Source organism: Rhinatrema bivittatum, chromosome 6, assembly GCF_901001135.1.
Source record: "Rhinatrema bivittatum chromosome 6, aRhiBiv1.1, whole genome shotgun sequence".
Classification (NCBI taxonomy): domain Eukaryota; kingdom Metazoa; phylum Chordata; class Amphibia; order Gymnophiona; family Rhinatrematidae; genus Rhinatrema; species Rhinatrema bivittatum.
This window is the reverse complement of record NC_042620.1, coordinates 190,116,336-190,137,246: the sequence shown is the minus strand read 5'-3', so window position 1 is coordinate 190,137,246 and position 20,911 is coordinate 190,116,336. Positions and strand designations below refer to the sequence as shown.

Sequence of the window (20,911 nt, the reverse complement as noted above, 5' to 3'; positions counted from 1 at the left end):
TTAATTCAAATCAAATAGAGAAATGACAATTGGCACAAACTTTGAGTTCTTAGAACTACTCTGTTCTTGAATATTTGAGAGGAAGAAGGAGTTCACTTACTCCTTGAGCCGAAGTAACAGCTATGAGAAAAAGAACTTTCCAAGAAATAAATTTCATGAAAGGTGCTTCAATTTGACAAGACAAGGTTAATATCCCAAGGTGTTGATCAATCCTGTATAGGGTGGCAAAGACGGAATTAGCCATTTTGTAAATCATATCAGATGCTGGGACATAGGAAGGCCTTCGAAGGGGTGTTGATACACTGCAATAGCACTTAAAGATACTCTGATTTTAATCTGAGTCAGAAAGGTGAAGAAGGTATTGCAGCAAAGTAGAAGTTTCACAGATAAAAGGATTTTGGTTCTGGGATTTACACCAGATAGAAAATATTTTCAACTTCAAAACATAAGAACACCTGGTGGATGGCTTATTTGCTTCTTTTAGAACTGCATTAATTTATGATGACAAAGGCATGGCTTCAAAGATTAAGTGCTCAATATCTATCCTGTTAGCACTAGAGAGTAAAGGTTGGGAGTGAAGAAGAGACTTGTTCTATAGTATAAGAAGATATGAAAAGATTGGGAGCTGAAAAAAATAAATAACAAGCAGTCTTTGTAGCCAAGGAAACCAAATTTGGTATGGCCAGAAAAAGGTTATTAGAACCATTTTTGCCTTGTCTAGTCTTAGCTTCACAAACATAGAGGGCCAGATTTGCAAAGCGGTACGTACGTACGAAAGATACGCGCGTACCCCCCCCAAAAACCTGGCCCAAACACCCCCTGTGCGTGCTGAGCCTATGTTGCATAGGCTTCCGGCGCGCACAAAGCCCCGCGATGAGCGTAAGTCCTGGGGCTTTCCTGGGGGGGGGGGGCGTTTCGGGGGTGTGTCGCGATCCGCGCATCATCGGGGATCGTGACGTATTCAGCGCGTCATCCGGGGGCGTTCCGGGGACGTGGTTTCGGCCCGGGGGCGTTCCGGAGGCATGGCCGCGGCCTCTGGACCAGCCCCTGGACTGGAACATGGAGCATGGCAGCCAGCCCGGCGCGCGCAAAGTTACGCCTGCTTCAAGCAGGCGTAACTTTCGTGATAGAGATTGGGGGGGGGGGTTAGATAGGGCCGGGGGTGGGTTAGGTAGGAGAAGGGAGGGAAAGGTGGGGGGAGGGCGAGGGAACGGAGGCAGGCTGTGCGGCTCAGCGCGCGCAGGCTGCTGATTTTTGGCAGCCTTGCACGCGCCGACCCCGGATTTTAATGGATACACGCGGCTACACACGTAGCCGCGTGTATCCATTAAAATTCGCCTGGTGCGCGAACAAAAGTACGAGAGTGTGCGCAGATTTATAAAATCTGCCCCAGAGAGAATTAGAAGAATTAGGAAAAATGCATGCATTAGGCCTTCTGATCAAGAAATTGCCAATGCGTCCAATGCTAAGGCCTTGGACTTTGCTGTCTTGGAATAATACGTCTGTTGTTTATTGTTGAAAGAAGCCACAAAAAAGCCGAACCACCCCTTGTCAGGATGGGGAGGCTAAAACTGGGGCAGTGATCCATCTCTAGATACAAGGGGTTCGGTTCAGGGAGAAGGGTGGAGGTTGAGCGATGGACCGGCACACACCAATCTCTTCTTTCTTCTTTGGTTCATAAACTTTCCGGTTACAACATTGTCGTCACCTTTTCCAATTAGGTTATTTTTACCTTTAAAAATGTTTAAAAAATATTTTAAAGATATTTTAGGTTTCTTAGAAGACCAAATTCCCATTATTTAAAAAATATTTTATTTACTTAGGGAAAGGAGGTTAAAAGTAGAAGATGGAGTATTAGCCTCTTTTGGACAAGAGATTCCTAACATTTCAACTTTTTTAGAAGCCTCTATTGATATAGTGCATACCAGTACTACTTTATGTCTCATTCAGTTTAGAAAAACAGAGATATTGTATTCTATAAATATTGCCAGAATAAGGATTTTCTTTTTTGTGGAAATAAAATACAGGTTTTTCCTGATGTCTCTCTTTAGACAAGTGAGAAGGAAGCAATTTCTTTTTTTGAAAAAAAATGATTGCCATTGGAGCCACTTTTTTCCTCTGATTACAATGCAAACATTTACTTTCTTTTCAGAATAACAAATTTGTGAACCAGCGGCTGCCAATCTCTTCTTTCAGTGGTTTTTCAGATCGAGGCATCATCAATTGGTTGGTTATTGTGGATCCCCCGGAGTCTTGCTATGGGGCACAACAATGGTCTATTCCCCATTTTGCAGTCGTTCCTGCAGTTTTCTTTTTATATGCGATCCCTCATCTAAATAATGTGACAAACAGCTACCATTTCGTACTGTCATTACACTAGACTGGTGAAGAATACAAGGAATATAGTAAAGAAGAAATGAAAAGAGGTGGGTATCAACTTATACACTAACCAATTTATTGAGGCATGAGCTTTCGAGAACAGAGTCCACTTCATCAGGCATGCATCTCTTGTAACTTGGCTAAGGTCATAGATAAGCATAATGAACATAAGAAATTGCCATACTGGATCAAACCAAGGGTCCATCAAGCCCAACAGTAGCCAATCCAGGTTACAAGTACCCAAATATTAAGTAAATCCCATGTTACTAATGCCAGTAATAGCAGTGGCTATTCCCTAAGTCAGCTTCATTAGTAGCAGTTAATGGACTTCTCCTCCAATAACTTATCCAAACCTTTTTTAAACCCACCCACACTAACTACATCCTCTGGTGGTAAATTCCAGAGCTTAATTGTGAGTTGAGTGAAAAAGAATTTTCTATGATTTGTTTTAAATGTGCTACTTGCTAACTTCATGGAGTTCCTCATAGTCCTTCTATTATCCAAAAGACTAAATAACCAATTCACATTTACCCGTTCTAGACCTCTCATGATTTTATAGACCTCCATCATATCCACCCTCAGCCATCTTCTCCTCCAAGCTGAATAGCCTTAACCTCTTTAGCCTTTCCATCCCCTTTATCATTTTGGTCACCATTCTCTGCACCTTCTCCAGTACAACTATATCTTTTTTGAGATGCAGCAACCAGAATTGTACACCGTATTCAAGGTGCGGTCTCATCATGGAATGATACAGAGGTATTATGACATTTTATATTTAATTTAGTGGCATGCAGGATTTGGTGAGAGATGTAACAGTGGTGGGGACACTTGGTAATAGCGATCATAACATGATCAAATTTTAACTAATGACTCAAAGGGAGACAATATGTAAACCTACAGTTCTAACACTACATTTTCAAAAGGGAGACTTTGATATAATGAGGAAAATAGTTAGAAAAAAACTGAAAGGTGCATCTGCAAAAGTTAACAGTGTACAACAGGCGTGGACATTGTTTAAAAATACAATATTAGAAGCGCAGTCCAGATGTATTCCACGCATTAAGAAAGGTTAGAGAAAGGCAAAACGAATACTGGCATGGTTAAAAGGTGAGATGAAAGAGGCTATTTCAGCCAAAAAAATATCCTTCAAAAATTGGAAGAAGGATCCATCTGAAGAAAATAGGAAAAAGCATAAGCATTGTTAAGTGTAAAACATTGATAAGGCAGGCTAAGAGAGAATTTGAAATGAAGGTGGCCACAGAGGCAAAAACTCATAATAAAAACTTTTTAAAATATATCCTAAGCAAGAAACCTGTGAGGGAGTTGGTTGGTGGGGTTAAAGGGGCTCTTAAGAAAGATAAGGCCATTGCAGAAAGACTAAATTAATTTTTTGCTTCTGTGTTTACTAATGAGGATGTTGGAGAGATACCGGTTCCGGAGATGGTTTTCAAGAGTGATGATTCAGATGAACTGAACCAAATCACAACCACTGGCAAGTTAGATGTAAAACACTGATAAAGCAGGCAAAAAAAAAAAAAATCAGAAAAGAAGCTGGCTGTCCAGGCAAAAACTCATAATAAAAACTCTTTCAAATATATATGAAGCAGAAATCCTCTTAGGCAATCGTAAGTGAGCCTTGCGGAGCTATGTGAATTTTAAATAGCCAGGAAGGGTGCGTTAACATTGAGGTAAGCATACCCAGAGACAGTAGGCGGAAAAGGGGCATTCCAGAGGTGGGGCCAGCACTGATGTGTGTAACTCTAAATTTTCCTCAATTGGCACATGTATTATGTTCGCCACTAGCTCCTCGTTAGGAGCAAGAGTCCATTGAACATCAGGGAGGGAGAGAGAGAGACTCTTTATAGGGATCAGTCTGATACTCTATATGTGGACCATTGTAAGTGGGTACTTTGATTTGGGGTGACTTTTCTGGAGGTGGGTTGGGTTTAGGGGGATGGTATTACAAACACATTGAGAGGTATCCATTGTAAAATTGACTTCATTAAAGAATTTGACCTTATAAGAGATGAAAATTCTAACAAGAGGAGTTGATTTGCACACTGCAATTTTACAATGGATACCTGTCAATGTATCAACACCCCTTACCCTCAACCTACCTCCCAAAAAGTCACCCCAATTCAAAGTTCCCCGTCACAATGGTCCATATATAGAGTATCAGACCGAGTCCTAAAAAGAGTCTCTCTCATGTTCACCGGATTCCTGCTCCTAACGAACTGTAGTAAAGTGGTACGAGTAAGATATGTACAAACAGCTGCAGATATGCGCACCTGAAGAGTATATTTTAACCCACACATGCAGGTTATAAAATAGTGCGTATTTTTGAGCGCAGCAAAATACACGCATTTAAGGGTGCACACGCAGCCTTTTAAAATCTATCCTTAAATGAATGCTTTGCTTCGCTATTTACGGATGAGAAAGTTGGGGAATGGAAACCATATTTACTAGTGATCATTTGGAAGAACAGAAACAAATCATGGTGAACTTGGAAGATACAGGACAGACTGAGAAACTAAAGAGTGGTAAATCACATACCCCAGAGTTCTGAATAAACTCAAAGATGAAATTTCATATCTTTACTAGTAATTTGTAACCTATCATTAAAATCATCTACTTCACCTGACGAATGGAGCATGGTCAATGTAATGCCAATGTTTAAAAAGGGCTCTGAGGTTGTCCACGAAATCATAGACTGCTAAATCTGATTGTTCACAGACATTTTATTAAAATCTTGCATAGGAGATAGACAAACATAAATGTAAAACATTTGATCTAAACTGTCATGATTTGATTGTATGATTATTTTATTGAGAACTGCAATAATCAATCCCATATTGGATTTGTGGGATATAAAAAATTGTAAAAAAACAAAACAAAACACACTTTTGGGTCCTCTTCCATTGGAAATGGGATAGAGTGTACCATCTTCAGGATAAGAGATATTCTCTGGCAGGGTATACATTTGTGGACCTCAACTGAAACAAACACACACACACCTAGCTGACCTTGCTGTTCAGATAAATCTGAAATTGAATTCCATTTTAAATTAGCCCTAGTATAAAGTGCTTTTATTGCTGACATTTATTTTTTCTGCATTCTGGTTTGAGGTCTAGCCTTATATTTGTGCTAGCTAAGAGAATTTTAAGAATCCTTGCTACTATTGTTAAAAAAAAGGGGGGGGGGCTAGTATCTTTTAAGACTGGCAACTCAGTGTTCATTGCAGGGGGTTATCAACCAAGAACTTAATCAGAGCAAAATAAGGTACCTCTCTATTGAGACACACACACACCTAGCTGATCTTGCTTTTCAGCTAAGTCTGAAATTGAATTTTAAGTTAGCCATAGTATAAAGTGCTTTTATTGCTGACATTTATGTTTTTTTTGCATTCTCTGTCTTTGCATGGTTTGAAATCTGTCTTTATATTTCTGTTAGTTAATAGAATTTTAAGAATCCTTGCTAGTTTCTATTTAGTTTACTCTGTTTGTTAAAGGAAAAAAAAAAAAGACTGGTATCTTCAAGTGTTGTTCATTCCCTCCCACCTCAATGGTGTTTCTTCTTAAATACTTTTTCCAACAACTCAGGTTAAGTGAATAGTATAAGGCCTAAGTAACTATCTCACAACTTGTATATTAGTCACTATTAGCAGAATGTCTTTTATTCAATGTAGAATCTGTAGTGTATATGTCCTAAGGTCTACCATTTAGAGAATTAAGCGTTGTCTAATTTGATTTTAGCTGTCTGCAATGAAAAAGGAGCTGACTCATTTGAAAGAGGAATTGTCCAGTTTTCACAAAACCTCCCCATCCTTGCAGTATCCAGAATATCTCCCTCCTCTCCCATAGAAGATTCAGAGACCCATGAAAAAAGGGGTTACAGCAGCTCTGATAGAACAAGACCTGTTACGCTGAGACACCCAAATTCCCCAACTGTGCAGCATCCTGTATATCTGATCTGATTCCCAGACATCCAGTATTCAGAAACCCCGGAATAAATGGATTACAATGGGTTTTGGCAAAACTAGCCTCTTTCACTTCACCTTTTAACCATGACGGTAATTGTTTTGCCTTCCTTCCACCTTTCTTAATGCGCGGAACCAAAGGATCCGAGGGTGCCAGTGGCTGAAGCATATCTTCCTCCTCGTAGGACCCAATAATGGGAATCACTCTGGAAGTGTTGTGTCGGATGGACACAGAGGAGAACGTCCAGACGCTCTAGTAGGGACACCAACAGAGAAGGCGCAGGCTCAAGCGGTTAGATATCCCATAGGGCTCAGAACAGTGCACTCTGTACCCTGCAGTCCAACTCCTCCTGGAAGTCCGTGGAAGCCAGGACTGATGGAGGGGGATCAGGCATCACCAGAGCTTCCTTGGAGCCCTAAGGAGGCTCGGTGCCTGGCACCAATATTGGTGGGGAAAGCCCAGGACTCTCAGGTTTATTGGAGAATAAGGCCACCTCATCACAGGGTCACTTTCGAGGCAGCATGGCAGCTAACGATACCGCACTAGATTTGGAGCTGTGCACTGATGGCTTTCAGGATTTTTCTCGATGCTCGACATGTCCTTCCCTGGTGCCAAGGACGCTGAAGATCCCGATGCCTTTCAAAGTGTTGATGATGGAGAGGGCCTATCACTGGCTCCTCTTTATTGGGACGATCCTGCAAGGGGAATGGAAAGGGACAAGGTATCAAAGGGCTCCCCTCTGCCCCTGGGTGTTGACGTCTCTGATGCCAGCGCGCATGAAGTAGACTTTTTTGAATCAAAAACCTTCTCCATTTTGTCCAGCCAAGTATGATGGTCTTTAGGTGTTATCTGATTGCACAGCTGACACCCTTGGATGTCGTGCGATGCCCCCAGGCAGAGGATGCAGACCTCATGTGGATCAGTAATCGACATAGTCTGCGAGCACTGGGGGCATAGTCGAAAACCAGATGATGCCATGAAAAATAATAGATGAGTGGTTGATGACCGGCATCCACTAAGAAGCAACACGTTGGGAATCAACTGCAAGGAGGCAAAAAGAAAAAAAACCTACCGCACTGTTGAGAGGCACCCAACACTGAGAAAATAAGAAATTCTGAATGAAAAACCTTTGAAGAGCAGAGCTCCAAAACTGTGTGGCAACTAACACAGCGAAAAAAAAGCGACTGAAGGGGGACCCCGCGTGGACACGCAGATTATGGCATGCTGGGCATGCTCAATGTGCTAGAAACTTTGACAAAAGTTTTCTGTGCCATGCTCCTTTTGATGATGTCACCCATCTGTGAGAACTACCATCCTGCTTGTCCTAGAAGAATAGGGGTGACTTACACTCAGAGGCAGTTACTACCCTTAACGGAATGCATGGGAATAACCTGCATGGAACAGTAGTTAGTATCCTTAACAGAACACTGTTGTGTCCATCGGTGCCCAACGCCCTCTCTCCGCCCTCCTTACCTCTCTGGCGCTCGCTCTCCATCCGCAGGAAGACTGGCTACCGTGGCATTCTCCTGCCACTTGTCCTCGGGCGTTCCCTGATGGCTCGACGCTGCAATCTCCATGTTTCCTGGAGGCCTAGGGGTGCGCGCGCATGGCGCGGCCCTGATTGAAGTACCGGCATTGGCGCGAACCTCGGGGGCATCCCCCGAAGATGACGTCATCCGCTACGGATATTTAAGGTCTTGGAATTTGCTAACACACCGAGTTAGCAAGGACACGGATTGACAACGGACTCACTTGTCTGTCTAAGCTACTCTGCCTCCTCGGACTTACCAGAGGTATCCGCTCCTTGGGGGCCTCACTCTCTCCTTGTTTTTTCAGATGACAGTCTGGAACCAGTACTCGCTCCTCGAGGGCCCTCATCCCAGACTTACTTTGTTTACTCTTCTGCCTGGAAGTCTTCACTACCAACTATCTCAGCTTCATCAGTGAGTTACCATTGTTCTCTCTGAGCTTTCCCTGGAACCAGGTACTCGCTCTTCGAGGCCCTATACTTTACAGCTTCTGGGCTTCATTGGGACATTGTGTGAGTGTTACATCTGCATACCCTGACTACTCACTATATCTCAGTCTCTCTTCAGCTCAGCCTCCATGGATCGCTGTTCCAGTATCTGAGGGACTACAGCCCAGCTCGGCTTGCCAGCTCACTACTGTCATCTCTGGTGGTTCAGTATACTGTCTAATAAAGAACTGGTATGTATTTGTCTCCTAACTCTGAGCCTGACCAGTGGTCCCTCTCGGGATCATTCCCTGGGGGCGTGGTCATCTACCACTGGTCCAAGGATCCACCCTCAACTATCATATATAACTACAAACCCCAAATAAACACATGGGGGTAACTTGACCAGAAAAGCTGTTACAACTATAAGCAAATTGCAAAGCAGACTAGATGGACCATTTGGTCTTTATCTGCCATCATTACTATGTTTACTATGTATAATTATTACATAAATCTTTTAAAATAAAATAAATTAATACTTATTTCTATTTCAGAAGAAGTATTTCTGGAGATTCTGGAATGGAATATCTAGAAAAAGGGTTGTAAGATTCTGTATCTGAATCCCAGATATAAACTGGCAAATTAGTTCTACCTTGAGAAGACTGTGGTTTTTCCTTCTCCACAGATTTTTGAAAAGGCAGAATCAAAGATGGAGAGACAATTCACTGAGAAACATTTTCAGGGATAGAGAAGAGATTTTTTTCATATACTTTTTTGAAAAACAATCATGCCACATCTTTGCTACAAATGCATTGCTATCCATATCTGGTGGAAAAGCTGATGAAGAATTGTCTGATGGAGAATGGTTTCCTTTTTAAGTGCTGACATGGATGGCACTGAACTTGGCAAACATGAAATGACTGATGCAGAGCGGTTTGGTGACAAGGAGCTAAAGCTGATGGCTCAGAGATCTTCTGTACATGGTGACAAGCCAGGCAGCTCTAATTTGATGGTTCTTCAGAGAGTGCCAATAGCTTCTATGCCAACTCATGTTGATGAAGCTTGTGCCTATAGGGAAATATTTTCTTATCCCAATAGGAATGAGAAGAGGAGGAGTAATTGCTGTAGGCTTGGACGACTTGGGGCCATTTTCTTTAAATTTTCTTTGTTTACTTTTTTTTTTTTTTTTTTTTTAGGAGGCTCTGGATCTACCCAACAGTGAAGCTCTTTTTCCTTCAGGTTAAGAAACCTTAGATATTAATTTCAATTGTTGATACCTGACAGCCTGTGGAGACATTTTCTCATGAGACTTAAAAGTTTGAGCTATTATGAGATGGTCCCAGGTACCTAAGATAGTTTGTGGAGATCCACCATTCCCATCTTGAGGACATATGTGTTTTTGTTTTTTAGGCAGAGCTTGAATGGCTGCTTCTCCTGCACTACTATCAAAAGAAACAACAGAAAATATCTTTGCTTTTTTTTTTTTTTTTTTTTGGTGAGGAAGTTCAAAGAAATAAATTAACCAAAAAAAAACTAAGAAGAAATATGAATAAAAATTGATTTTCACAAAAACTGTGGATGGTGAAAGAAAGGAAGAGTCCTTCTGTGACAATGAAAGAGAAAGACAGAGGACACACACACTGAGGCAGTGCATGGGAACTCCTACACATAAACAGAAAACCTCTTTCTTTCTAATCTCTGAGAAAGATTCTCCATGCCAGTGCATTAGATGACATGACCCACTTGTGTGGCTGCATTTAGTCCTGCTTGTCAATAGAAAAAAACCTTACAACAGATCACACAGTTCGTCAGAAGTACCCACTTAAACAACTGTGATGCAGGAAGATAATATATACCTGTATCATTCAAAGCTGGAAAGGGTAGCCAAGAAAGCTTTACCAATGTGCAAAATCCCTTTTTCTTGCCACATTGACCAATTTATTACAGTCATATTAATTTTAAACAGTGGATTAAACCATGACACTTCTCTAGTGTCGGAAAAGCTTGCATATTTGACTCCTAATCGAAATGATCCCTAAGACTAGGTGTTTGGTTTTTTTTAAACTTGGTAAAATTTTCAAAATCAGAGGGCTCAAATGTTCCCTTTACAGAAGGCAGAGGTTCTAATACAACCTTCTCTTCTTTCTTGTTCATCATACAAAAATAAGTTTAAATGGGTGTGATGCTGATTTGAATTTGCATGCAATTTTATTTTCTTTATTCTATTTTGCATTTAATATATTGCTTATAACATTGTATGTGACTTGCTCTGAGTGCTTTCTAGCAGTAAAGAGTATCACAATAATTTTATTCTTAACTTACAATTATATATCACAGTATCTAAGCTTAGACTCCATTATTATCTTCCATTTGGAAATATTTAAACTAACATTCTAGCTATTGTCTTGTGGTCCAGATTTTTTGGAACATTTGAATGAGTAAATGTAATACTCATCATTTAGGAATAAAGTTTAACATTTCTCTTATCCATATTAAATTCTAAGGTTTATGTCAGGAACTTATATATGCTACTGATTTGGTTACAACTGGTTGGTGTTTTTACATAAAAATCTCTGCATGAACTAAATGGAAGCCATTATGAAAATCCATGGGATTACCAGGACTAATAGCATATTCCCTTCAGGCAGCACTTACTGTGCAAAGGTTCTATCTGTCAGGTCCACATTGTTAATTTTCACAATGCATTCATTTTCATGGAACAGACCATCTCGCTTAGACCGACTGTATTCTTCAATCCCTCGTATATAGAGTCCAAGAACCCTAAAAAAGAAAGCATGGTAAAATGAAAAGAGAACAGGATTATGTTTCTTTCTACTAAGAAGTTTATTAATCATTTAATTTAACTGGAAATTATTCACCATCTACTAAACCTTGCTTTTTAGTTTGTAGAATAAGAACATTTTTTGTTGATTTTCAAATGGTTTGTTTTAGATTAAACTTTTTTGCTGAGACATATTCAGAATTTATTCTAAACAAATGCACATTTACTGAAAGCAGTAGCACTATATAGGTTTATATTAATCAATGAAGGAAGTTAAACTGAGGGGGCTAAGATGGTGAGTACAAGAATTACACTGCAAAGTGTGAGGAGGTTTGTCAGTACTAAAGGGCTTCATTTTGAGAGGAATTCAGTCTGTAGAGTTGACCATCTGGTAGCTGGTAATATTTGAAATTTTTGCTTGTTGCTTGTGGAGCTTGTATATTTTGACAGTACATTTTTCTGCCAGATTGCATGTTCTAAAAAATCTTCTATGCTTGTTAAGAAGGTCTATTAGTTTTGAAGGAAAATTCTAGTTGCTTGTAGGAGCTGATGGTTTAAATTATTTTGCTCTCTCCTGCACACCCCAGGCTCAGATCTTAATATATAGACTACTGCATAGTTAGTGAATTGGGAAGCATTTCATATTGACAGTCAATTAGAGACTTTACTATTATAGGCGATTTGCAAGCAGAGTAATCAAATTAAACAACTAATTGATGCGCATGAAGGGCTTTTAAAATTCACCTTATAGAGAGGAAACAGACTGTAATTAAAAATGCTCCTGTGATGCTGAGGACTGAGCAAAGGGCTAGAAACCAGGGAAGCCAGGGTTCAAATTGCACTGGCGCTCCATGTGACTTTGGGCAAGTCACTTTACCCTCTATTGCCTCAAGTACAAAAACAGAGACCTAGATTCATTAAATCACTATAAATATAACAAAAATAGCTCCTGCGATAAAAAGGGCATGATTAGGCTACTTTGCAGTCTGCTGCATCACAAAAGTAAATAACACAAGCCACGTTGTATTAGCGAACGGTGCGCTGCATCATCCCATGCCGCATCATTTTACATGGCTAGCATAAATTAATGTGTAGTACATTATTTTTTCAGTTCATATAATCCAGGCTTCCTGCAGCTGCCTCTTTGAGGATGTGTCAGACGTGGTAGAGAGAGGAAAGGAGAGTTAGTGAGTGGTTTAGTGGAAATAGGAGCCTTTTCTGATTCGATTACCTAAGTGTGTTGTCTGGTCTTCTGTTGCCATCTGTTTCCCTTTACCTTAGTCTTTTGTCTTCTTTGTTGGAGTGAAAGATTTTGTTAGTCCATTTAGTCTGTATGTCTTTTGGGGTGGAGGAGTGGTGGTGGTGGAGTGGAAGAGTGAGGATGAGTGATGTGAGTGAAGGAGTGGTGTTTGTGGTGAGGAGGAGTGACAAGGATGGAACGTGAGAAGCATGAGAAGAGAAGAGGGGAGAGGAGAGGTGGGAGGAGAGGAGGAAGGAGGATGAGGGCAGGAGTGCTAGGGGAAGGAGTAAGAGTAGGGACAGGAGTAGAGATAGGCAGGAGGGAAGGGATGGGAGGGAAAAGGGTATAGGCAGGCAAGGACAGAGGGAGGAGGAAGGCAGGCTAGGGATAGAGGGAGAGGGCAGAGGGGAAGGGAGTTGGCATGGCAATGGCAGGAGTAGGGGAGGAAGGGAGGGGAGAGAGGGCAGAGGGGAATGAGAGAGAGAGAGGAAAGGGAGGATGTGTCCCTGGAAGTGGAAATGGCACCCCCTTCTGGCAGCCAGGCACCAGGACGCAGCCATCTCAGGCCTATCAAATTCAGGGTCCAGGTAAATGAAATGGTCTTTGCAGGGGTCCTGCAGCATTAATGCCATGCTGTTTGGCAACTGGGCGGCCAAGACCTCAAAGGCATCCAATGACCAGATCTGGCACAACATAGCCCAGGGCATCTACAGGCACAGCGGAATCCAACGAAGAGGGGAGCAGGTACCAGGACATCCAGGCACAGCTGAAAGCCAAGACGGTGGCCAGAAATAAAAATATACAGTGGACTGGAGGAGAAGCCCCTTTTCCAATCATCATTGCTCCCATGGAGGAGTGCTTCGTGCAAAGGCTGAGCCCGGATGTCTTCAAAGGCATGGCTTAGTGGCTGGAAACCACGCGAGCCACAGCCAGTAAATTCACTCACCTGTAAATAGGCAGGCAGCAACGGATGTACACATCTTTTGGCATAAGATGCTCACAATGCTAAGAAGCAAAGTGCACCTCTAATGCCAAATGAAAAAAAGAATAGTTGTTGCCATTGGTACCTATGTTTATGTTTTGTTCCCACAGCTCGAGCCCACAAATCTGCCGGTCTCAGGGACCATCCAGGAAGCCCTGGAGACCAGCCTGCAAGCCCCTGGGACCAGCAGCACAGCAGCCCTTTTGAACAGGCCCTTCCTGATGGATGCTCAGGCCCAGGTGAGCGAGGAGGAGCAGTAGCAGTATGCTCAAGAGCCATTGCAGATGCTGCAACCCCTGGGTTCACCGAGCCTACTCAATGTATCCCTCAACCTCTCTGGCTTCATGGAGGAACAGAACCTTGAGTGGGAGCCTATAGACTCATCACAACCTCAAGCCAGCATACTACAGCGCCAGCCTGAAGCACCACGTCCTTGGCAGGAGCAGCCCAAAAGCCCAGTCATGCCACAATTGAAGGCCCAAAGTCCTGCACTCCACACCACCATCATCAGCACTGCGACCAGCACCAACAACATCCCTGCCACCAACAGAGGAGTCCATGCACGTGCAGCTGGACCAGCTGCAAAGGAGGCATGGGATACACTTCCGACACATACGGGCAGAGCTAGTGTGACTCAGGAGGGTTGCCAACAGGCAGAACCAGATGCTGTGAGATCAGAGTGCAGCAAACATGCAGAATGTTACGACACTGGCCACAGCAGTCAATAGCTTGACGAACGTGCTGATGCAAATCCTGAAAACGATGCCCGAGCAGCCATCTGAGTCTTCCCCAGCAGAGAATGTAATGTTAGAGCGTCACGCCTAATAATAATAATAATCAGAGGTTACTAAAGGATGATATAGACATAATAGGTACCTCACATATATGGTGGAAGAAAGATAACCAATAAGACAAGATGATGCCAGGTTACAAATTATATCGACATGACACGGCAGATAAAATTGGTGGAGAGGTGGCATGACACAATGAGGATGGCATAGAGTCAAGCAGGATACAAATTTTAAAGGAAACAAACTGCACTCTGTAAACCTTATGGATAGAAATTCCAAAGGTAAAAAGGAAGACTACAGTAGTGGGGATATATACTATCACCTATCTGGCAAGGATGAGGAAATAAACTGTAAAATGCTAACAGAGATTAAACTGAATAATAAAATGGGCAACACAACAGTGAACGACTTCATTTATCCAAGTTTGAGTGGGTAAATATCACATCAAAACATGAAAGGAGGGTAAAATTCCTAGATGTCATCGATGATTGCTTCATGCAGCAGTTGGTCATGAAACCAATGAGAAGGGGAACTACATTAGATCTGTTCTCAGTGGAATGCAGGACCTAGTGAAGAGAAAAGGTGGTGGATCCACTTGGCAACAATGATCGTAATGTAATTAAAACTGACAATCACTAGAGGGTGAATATAGAAGAAAACTACTGCAGTAGCATTTAACTATAAAAAGGAAGACTATGATAAAATGACAACATTTGTTAGGAAAAATCTAAAAGGAACCATTTTCAATGTTAAAAACTTGCAGGACGCAATAGACACTGTTTAAAATTAACTTCATTGAGGTCCAGACAAAATATATTCCATGCATTCAAAAAAGGTAATTGGAAAACCAAGTGACTATCAACATGGTATAATGATGAGGTGAACGAGGGAATTAAAAACCAAAAAGGCATTTTTAAAAATAAAAAAAAAAGGAAAGCAAACCCACATAAGAAAATAGGAAAAAGCATAAGCACTGATAAGGTAGATGTAAAAATATAATTAAGCAGGCTAAGAGAGAATTTGAAAAGAAGATTGCCATGAAAGAAAAAACAATTAATACAACCTTTTCCAAGTACATCTGAAACAAAAAGCCTGTAAGGGAGTCAGCTGGGCCATTAGATGATAAAGGGGTAAAAGTGGTGATGAGGCAGGACAAGGAAATAGCAGAAAAACTGAAAGGTTGATTTTAAAATCCCTTCACACACCAAAGTCGTGAGATACACATGTCTCAGGTCGGTGCGCACTACGTGAATTTTAAAAAGCACATGAGTATGCACGAATTTCCCGGTATGCACACGAATTAAAAAGTTTTAAAAAGAGGTGGGGTGTGGATGTGGAATTGGTGGAGCATAGGCGGGACATGGGCATTCCAGTAAATTACCTTGAAATGTGCTTGTATTTAAGCTCACAAGCGCATGCTGGGATACCTTGCCATGATACTTTACCGCCGCTCTGGAAGCGTGTAAATATTGAAATAAAAAAATTAGGTGAATCAGCGAGGTTTTAAGGGTTGGGGTAAAAAATATGCTAAATAATTGGAGGTGGGCGGGGGAGGGGGGTTAGGAAATCCGATCCATAAACTGAATGAACTGGAGCGAACTGCAGATACACAGTAGTTTTGGCCTTTGCGCAGCACTTGCGTGCATCCATATAAAATTGTGCAAAGATATACGCATGTACAGCCGATTTTATATCATATGTGCTTTTGCATGTATATGTTATAAAATGGCAGCATCCACTGGTACGAGCTGGCATACACCCACGCGGCTGTTTGAAAGTTACTGTATTTATGAATTCTTTACCTTGGTCCTGACTGAGGAGAATGTTGAGGTCATATCCACACCAGAAATATTTTTTTATGGTGATGACCCTGAATAACTAAATAAGTTCACTATGAAACTATAGTACATAATAAATCAGATTGCCAGACTAATGAACAACATATCACTGGATCCAAATGGCATTCATTACAAAGTTCTGCAGGAACTCAAAAATGAAACTCAATACCTGCTTCTGGTGATTTACACCTATCATTTAAAACTGCAATGGTACCTGAAGACTGAAGAATGGCCAAAGTGACAACAATTTTTAAAAAGGGTTCCAGTGGTGAACATAGAAACTATAGACTAGTGAGCTTGACATCAGTGCCAGGCAAAATGGTAGATGCTACCCTTAAAAACAAAATTCTTGACCATATAGGCAGTCATGGTTTAATGGAGAAGAGTCAACATGATTTTACAAAGGGAATTCTTGCCTTACCAATTTACAAGATTTTTTTGAAATTGTAAATAAACATTTGAATAAAGGTGAATCAAATGATATAGGGGCGGATTTTAAATGATATACACGCGTAACCCCGAAACCCGCTCCTGCACACGCCGAACCTATTTTGCATAGGCCCGGCGACATGCAAAAGCCCCGGGACGCGCGTATGTCCCAAAGCTTGAAAAAAGGGGCGGGGAGTGGGTGGGGCAGGAACGAGGCTTCCGGCACAGCGGCTGTGCTGGGAGTGCCGGCGTGCGCAACCTATGCCTGTCCGGAGGCAGGTGCAACTTTTAAAATAAAGGTAGGAGGGGTGATTTAGGTAGGGCTGGGGGGCGGGTTAGGTAGGGGAAGGGAGAGGTAGGTGGAGGGAACGGGGAAAGCCACGGGGGTCCCCCTAGGGCTCGGTGCGCAGCCCCTTGCGTGCGCCGACCACGGATTTTATAACATGCGCACGGCTGCGCACACATGTTATAAAATCGGGCGTAGCTACTAAAATCTGGCCCATAGTGTATTTGGATATTCAGAAGGTATGTGACAAAGTCGGGAAATTGGAAGGCCATTGGATCATAGGTTCTGTCCTATTGAAGATTGGTAACTGGATAAAAGACAGGAAACAGAGGGTAGGACTAAAAAGCCCGTTTTCCAAATGGAGGAATATCATTAATAAAGTGCCCCAGGGGTCTATGCTAGAACCTATGCTATTTAGTATATTCATAAATGATCTGTAGAACAATGAGTGAGGTGACCACATCTGAAGATAACACAAATGTGTTTCAAGACATTAAAACAGTAGCAGATTGTGAGAAATTGCAGAGACATCCTGTGAATCTAGGAGACTGCACATCTAAATAAGCAATTTAATATGGATGTTAAGAATCCCGGCCGCGGGCGGCCACAGCCAGGCTCTCTCCTACCTCGAAGCTGCTCTTCTCTGCCGCGGCTCGCCTCACTCCACCCCAGGCCGTGTCGGGGCTTTATCTCAGCGTCCTCCCCACGAGGGAGACGCCGACTACTTCCTCAACCAGGCCCTGCCCCTTAGGCACATGAGCGTCTCTCTGCAGCATTTAAAGGGGCCGTGGCGGGAAACCTCGGACCGGCCCCTAAATGCCCGTCATCAGCAGGGGACTATAAAAGGAAGTCCAAGAGCACCTATGCTTTGCTTTAGCAAAAGGTCATACTCTTGTAGTAGCTAGTTGCTGTTCCTGCCTTCGTGTTCCTGATCCAGTTCCTGCTCCGCTCCTGCTTCCATACTCCAGTTCCTGATCCAACCTCGGCTTGTCTTCTGGTATTTGTCTGCTGCCCGTCCTGATCCTTGGCTTGTCTCCGGGCTCCGCTATCCTGCTGCCTGCCTCGACCACTGGACCATCTTCTCATCTTGCACCAATACTGCTGGCCACGATCTCTGGACTACTTCTGGCTTTGCTTCACTTCTGCCTGCCTGACTCGGACAGTTCTTCAGATTCCTCTTCACCAGGAGACCATTACCTAAGTCCTGCCGGCCCCGGTATCCAAGGGCTCAACCTGCGGGGAACGTGGGTTGGTATAGGTGAAGGTCCTGTTTGGTCTCCTGGCCTTGCTCCACCTCCCGGCTACAAGTCCCGCTGCAGGCCTTCCCTTCAGCGGATCCTCTATAACTCCATAACCGGCTCAAGGGTCCACAGTTACAACAATGAAGTGCAAATTAATGCCATAGGGAAAAATTATCCCAACTATGGCTACTCAATGCTGACTCCATGTTAGGAGTCACCACCCATGGAAAAGGATCTCAGAACAATACCTTGAAATCTTATGTGTTCCCTGCAGACAGCTTATGAGGGTAGCTAGAGGAAAAACAAAAGGGCTTTTCTCTGCTGAGTGAGATACAGCTCAGTTGGGAAGCAGTAAATCTTCATTCGGCTTATACAAGCACGTGCCTATTGTCAAATACAGGCCTGGCCAGGCAATAGTCTACTTGGCTGGGCAAGCTCATATCAACATGATAATAGCTTGCTGTCCTTCCACTCTTCTCCACCCAAACTGAATGATAAATGAGCCGCAGTGAAGACTTCTGTTCACTGCAGTGCTTAAAATGGAGATACTTGAAAGCAACATTAACCCCATCTTTGAAGTAACAAAGCTCACAAGTCACTGAGGTCTAGAACTTACTCACTGTTTTAGTGAGCATCCTTCCAAAGCTGGATAATAAGTTTGACTGAATTTTAGGGCAAAATGATATGGGTGCTACCAGTAATACTATTATGAATCCTCTTTCAGATAAATTAATGACCGTTGAGATATTTTACTTCAAAGCCGTAACACAAAATCAAATTGATATTTGCTTATTTATACTATGCCTGAAGACCCTAGAATTCAATGCCACAATAAATATAAGACTCAAGCAAAGCCTCCAGTTGGAACATCTGCTCACGCATCATATTTTCCACCCAAGAAATCACCTCTTGTCTACGAGAACAAAATGACCTTGGTCCATTATTGACAAAGCTGAAAAAAAAATTCAGTAAAGTTGAAGCATTACGTTACCAAACAGATTCATTAAAAAAAAAAAAAAAAAGGGCGATTAACCAGTTAGCTATAAATGTTCAACAAAGGTGACAAAATCCTCAGGCCAACCGAGCAAACTTTCAGATTGTCTGTCAAATAACTTGCTGGGAGACATAATCTACCATTAGTGAACAACAGTATTAAATAAACATAGAAAACAAGTCAAGAAGCCCTAGCATTTATTCAGTGACGTTCTCAATCCAGGTAATTCACAATCTAATCAGCAAGAACTTAACGGCAGCGTTATTTGCACCTTGCTGATGACACTGCAATTGAAAGTACATATTATGAAAAATGTGGACTAAAATATCATGATGCAAATGTTTTGGAGTTCGCCTCTGACCTCAGATGAAGCTGGGAAAAGGCAGTTATGCATCAGTGAACTCAAAACAGTATTAAGCCATTTACAGTTGAAGTGATCTTGACAGAAAAAAGTTCAAGGTACACTACACATTTTTAAATGTTTAACCTTCACATCCTTATTTGAAAGGTTAATTACTGCTGGGAAAAAGCCAAGAACTGTCAGACAACTAGTGCTGTTTTGACTTTGCCATGTCTTGTTTGCCATTTAGGTTTACATTGGGGGGAAGAATTCCTATGAAGACTGTAGGAGCTCTCAGGTGGTGCAATGAAAAGTGCCACAGTCAGTTCTACTAGGTTTCACATCAGAATATTTAAAAAGAAAAAAAAAGGTTCTTCATAATCATGAATAATTACATGGATTTTAAATTAAAGAGTTCTAGTGCAAAGCAGTCTGCTTTATTTCTTTTTAGTATGCAGGCAATAGAAGCCTGTATTGGAGGAGTGGTTTATACATGTGATTAATAAATAAAAAGAAAGATTACACATTAAAAAAATGCAGGGTTAATTTCACCAAATGCATTTATGTTTATTTATATGCCGCCTATACTAACGGCCTTGGCGGCACACAAGTTTGCTTTCATAAAAAATTAGACATCAAACACACAATCAGCATAGTAACAAACAGAAGAACCTCACAAGTCTGGCAGTGTTTCTGCACAAGTTAGAACTGGGATGCTGGCAGCCTAAAAAAATGTTTTCCTAAATCAAATGAGATTATGTACGAGCTATGTTCTTTTTCTTGCTGTCTATTACATTATATACCAATCTAACAACATCTTTAACATATTAGACTCTGTATGTTTATAAAAAAAAAATACAAAACAAAACAATAACAAAAAAAAACCAAAACTTACCTGCCACTTAGTGATGAATAAAAGGTACTACATGGATCCCCAAAGGTCCACCATCCCCAGAAATCTCTACTTTTCTGTCATTTTGCTGGAAAATATAAAGCAACAATATGGAACGTAAAAAAACATAGATTGACAGCAACTATATTAAACAGCAGAAAAAATGAATATAGTATAGGTACAGCAAGAAGCAGGAATGCTTAGCATGGAATCTGGAAGTATATATATATTTTTATTATTATTTTAATGAAATCTTCATTTTGCTCTAAACTGTGATCCAAGAAAGCTCAAATTTTAACTAGAAATAACCTCCACTATTCAAAATTTCACTATAAAATATTTTAAAATGACTTTTTTATGGTTTACAATTTCATCCATTATGTGAAACAATAAACTATCATTCTTTTTTTTTTTTTAACACACTATTTAACAAATGGTGAACACACCTCAACTCAAACATCACACAGTACAATTTGGCTTATTAAGCAATCTTGGAATTAACAAAATACATACATACTCAGATCATTTCCCAATCCCTTCATAATGCAATAACTATCCCTACCTTAATTCCCCATTAAAACAACACAGATCAAGTACGCAAATACTGCTAATACTTCCCCCAAATCTGATCATACTTATCCAATTTCCTCCTAAGTAAATACGTAATCTTTTCAATCAGTGCAAAAGCAGTTAGTGAGGACTGCCATTTAAAGAAGTTAGGAGTCTCCTTCCAATATACCGCCACTGTATGACGAGCAGCATGAATACAGTGATAAATCAAAGTCT

The 20,911-nt window shown here is 41.5% G+C and overlaps 1 protein-coding gene across 1 annotated transcript in view; it reads right to left on the bottom strand.

Moving 5' to 3' along the window:
- Positions 1-20,911, bottom strand: part of PARD3B (par-3 family cell polarity regulator beta) — a 2,091,605-nt gene that overhangs the window by 1,089,538 nt on the left and 981,156 nt on the right. The window contains 3 exon segments of the mRNA XM_029606318.1: positions 10,966-11,091; positions 20,129-20,147; positions 20,150-20,202. Of these exon segments, the coding sequence (XP_029462178.1) occupies positions 10,966-11,091; positions 20,129-20,147; positions 20,150-20,202 (198 nt within the window).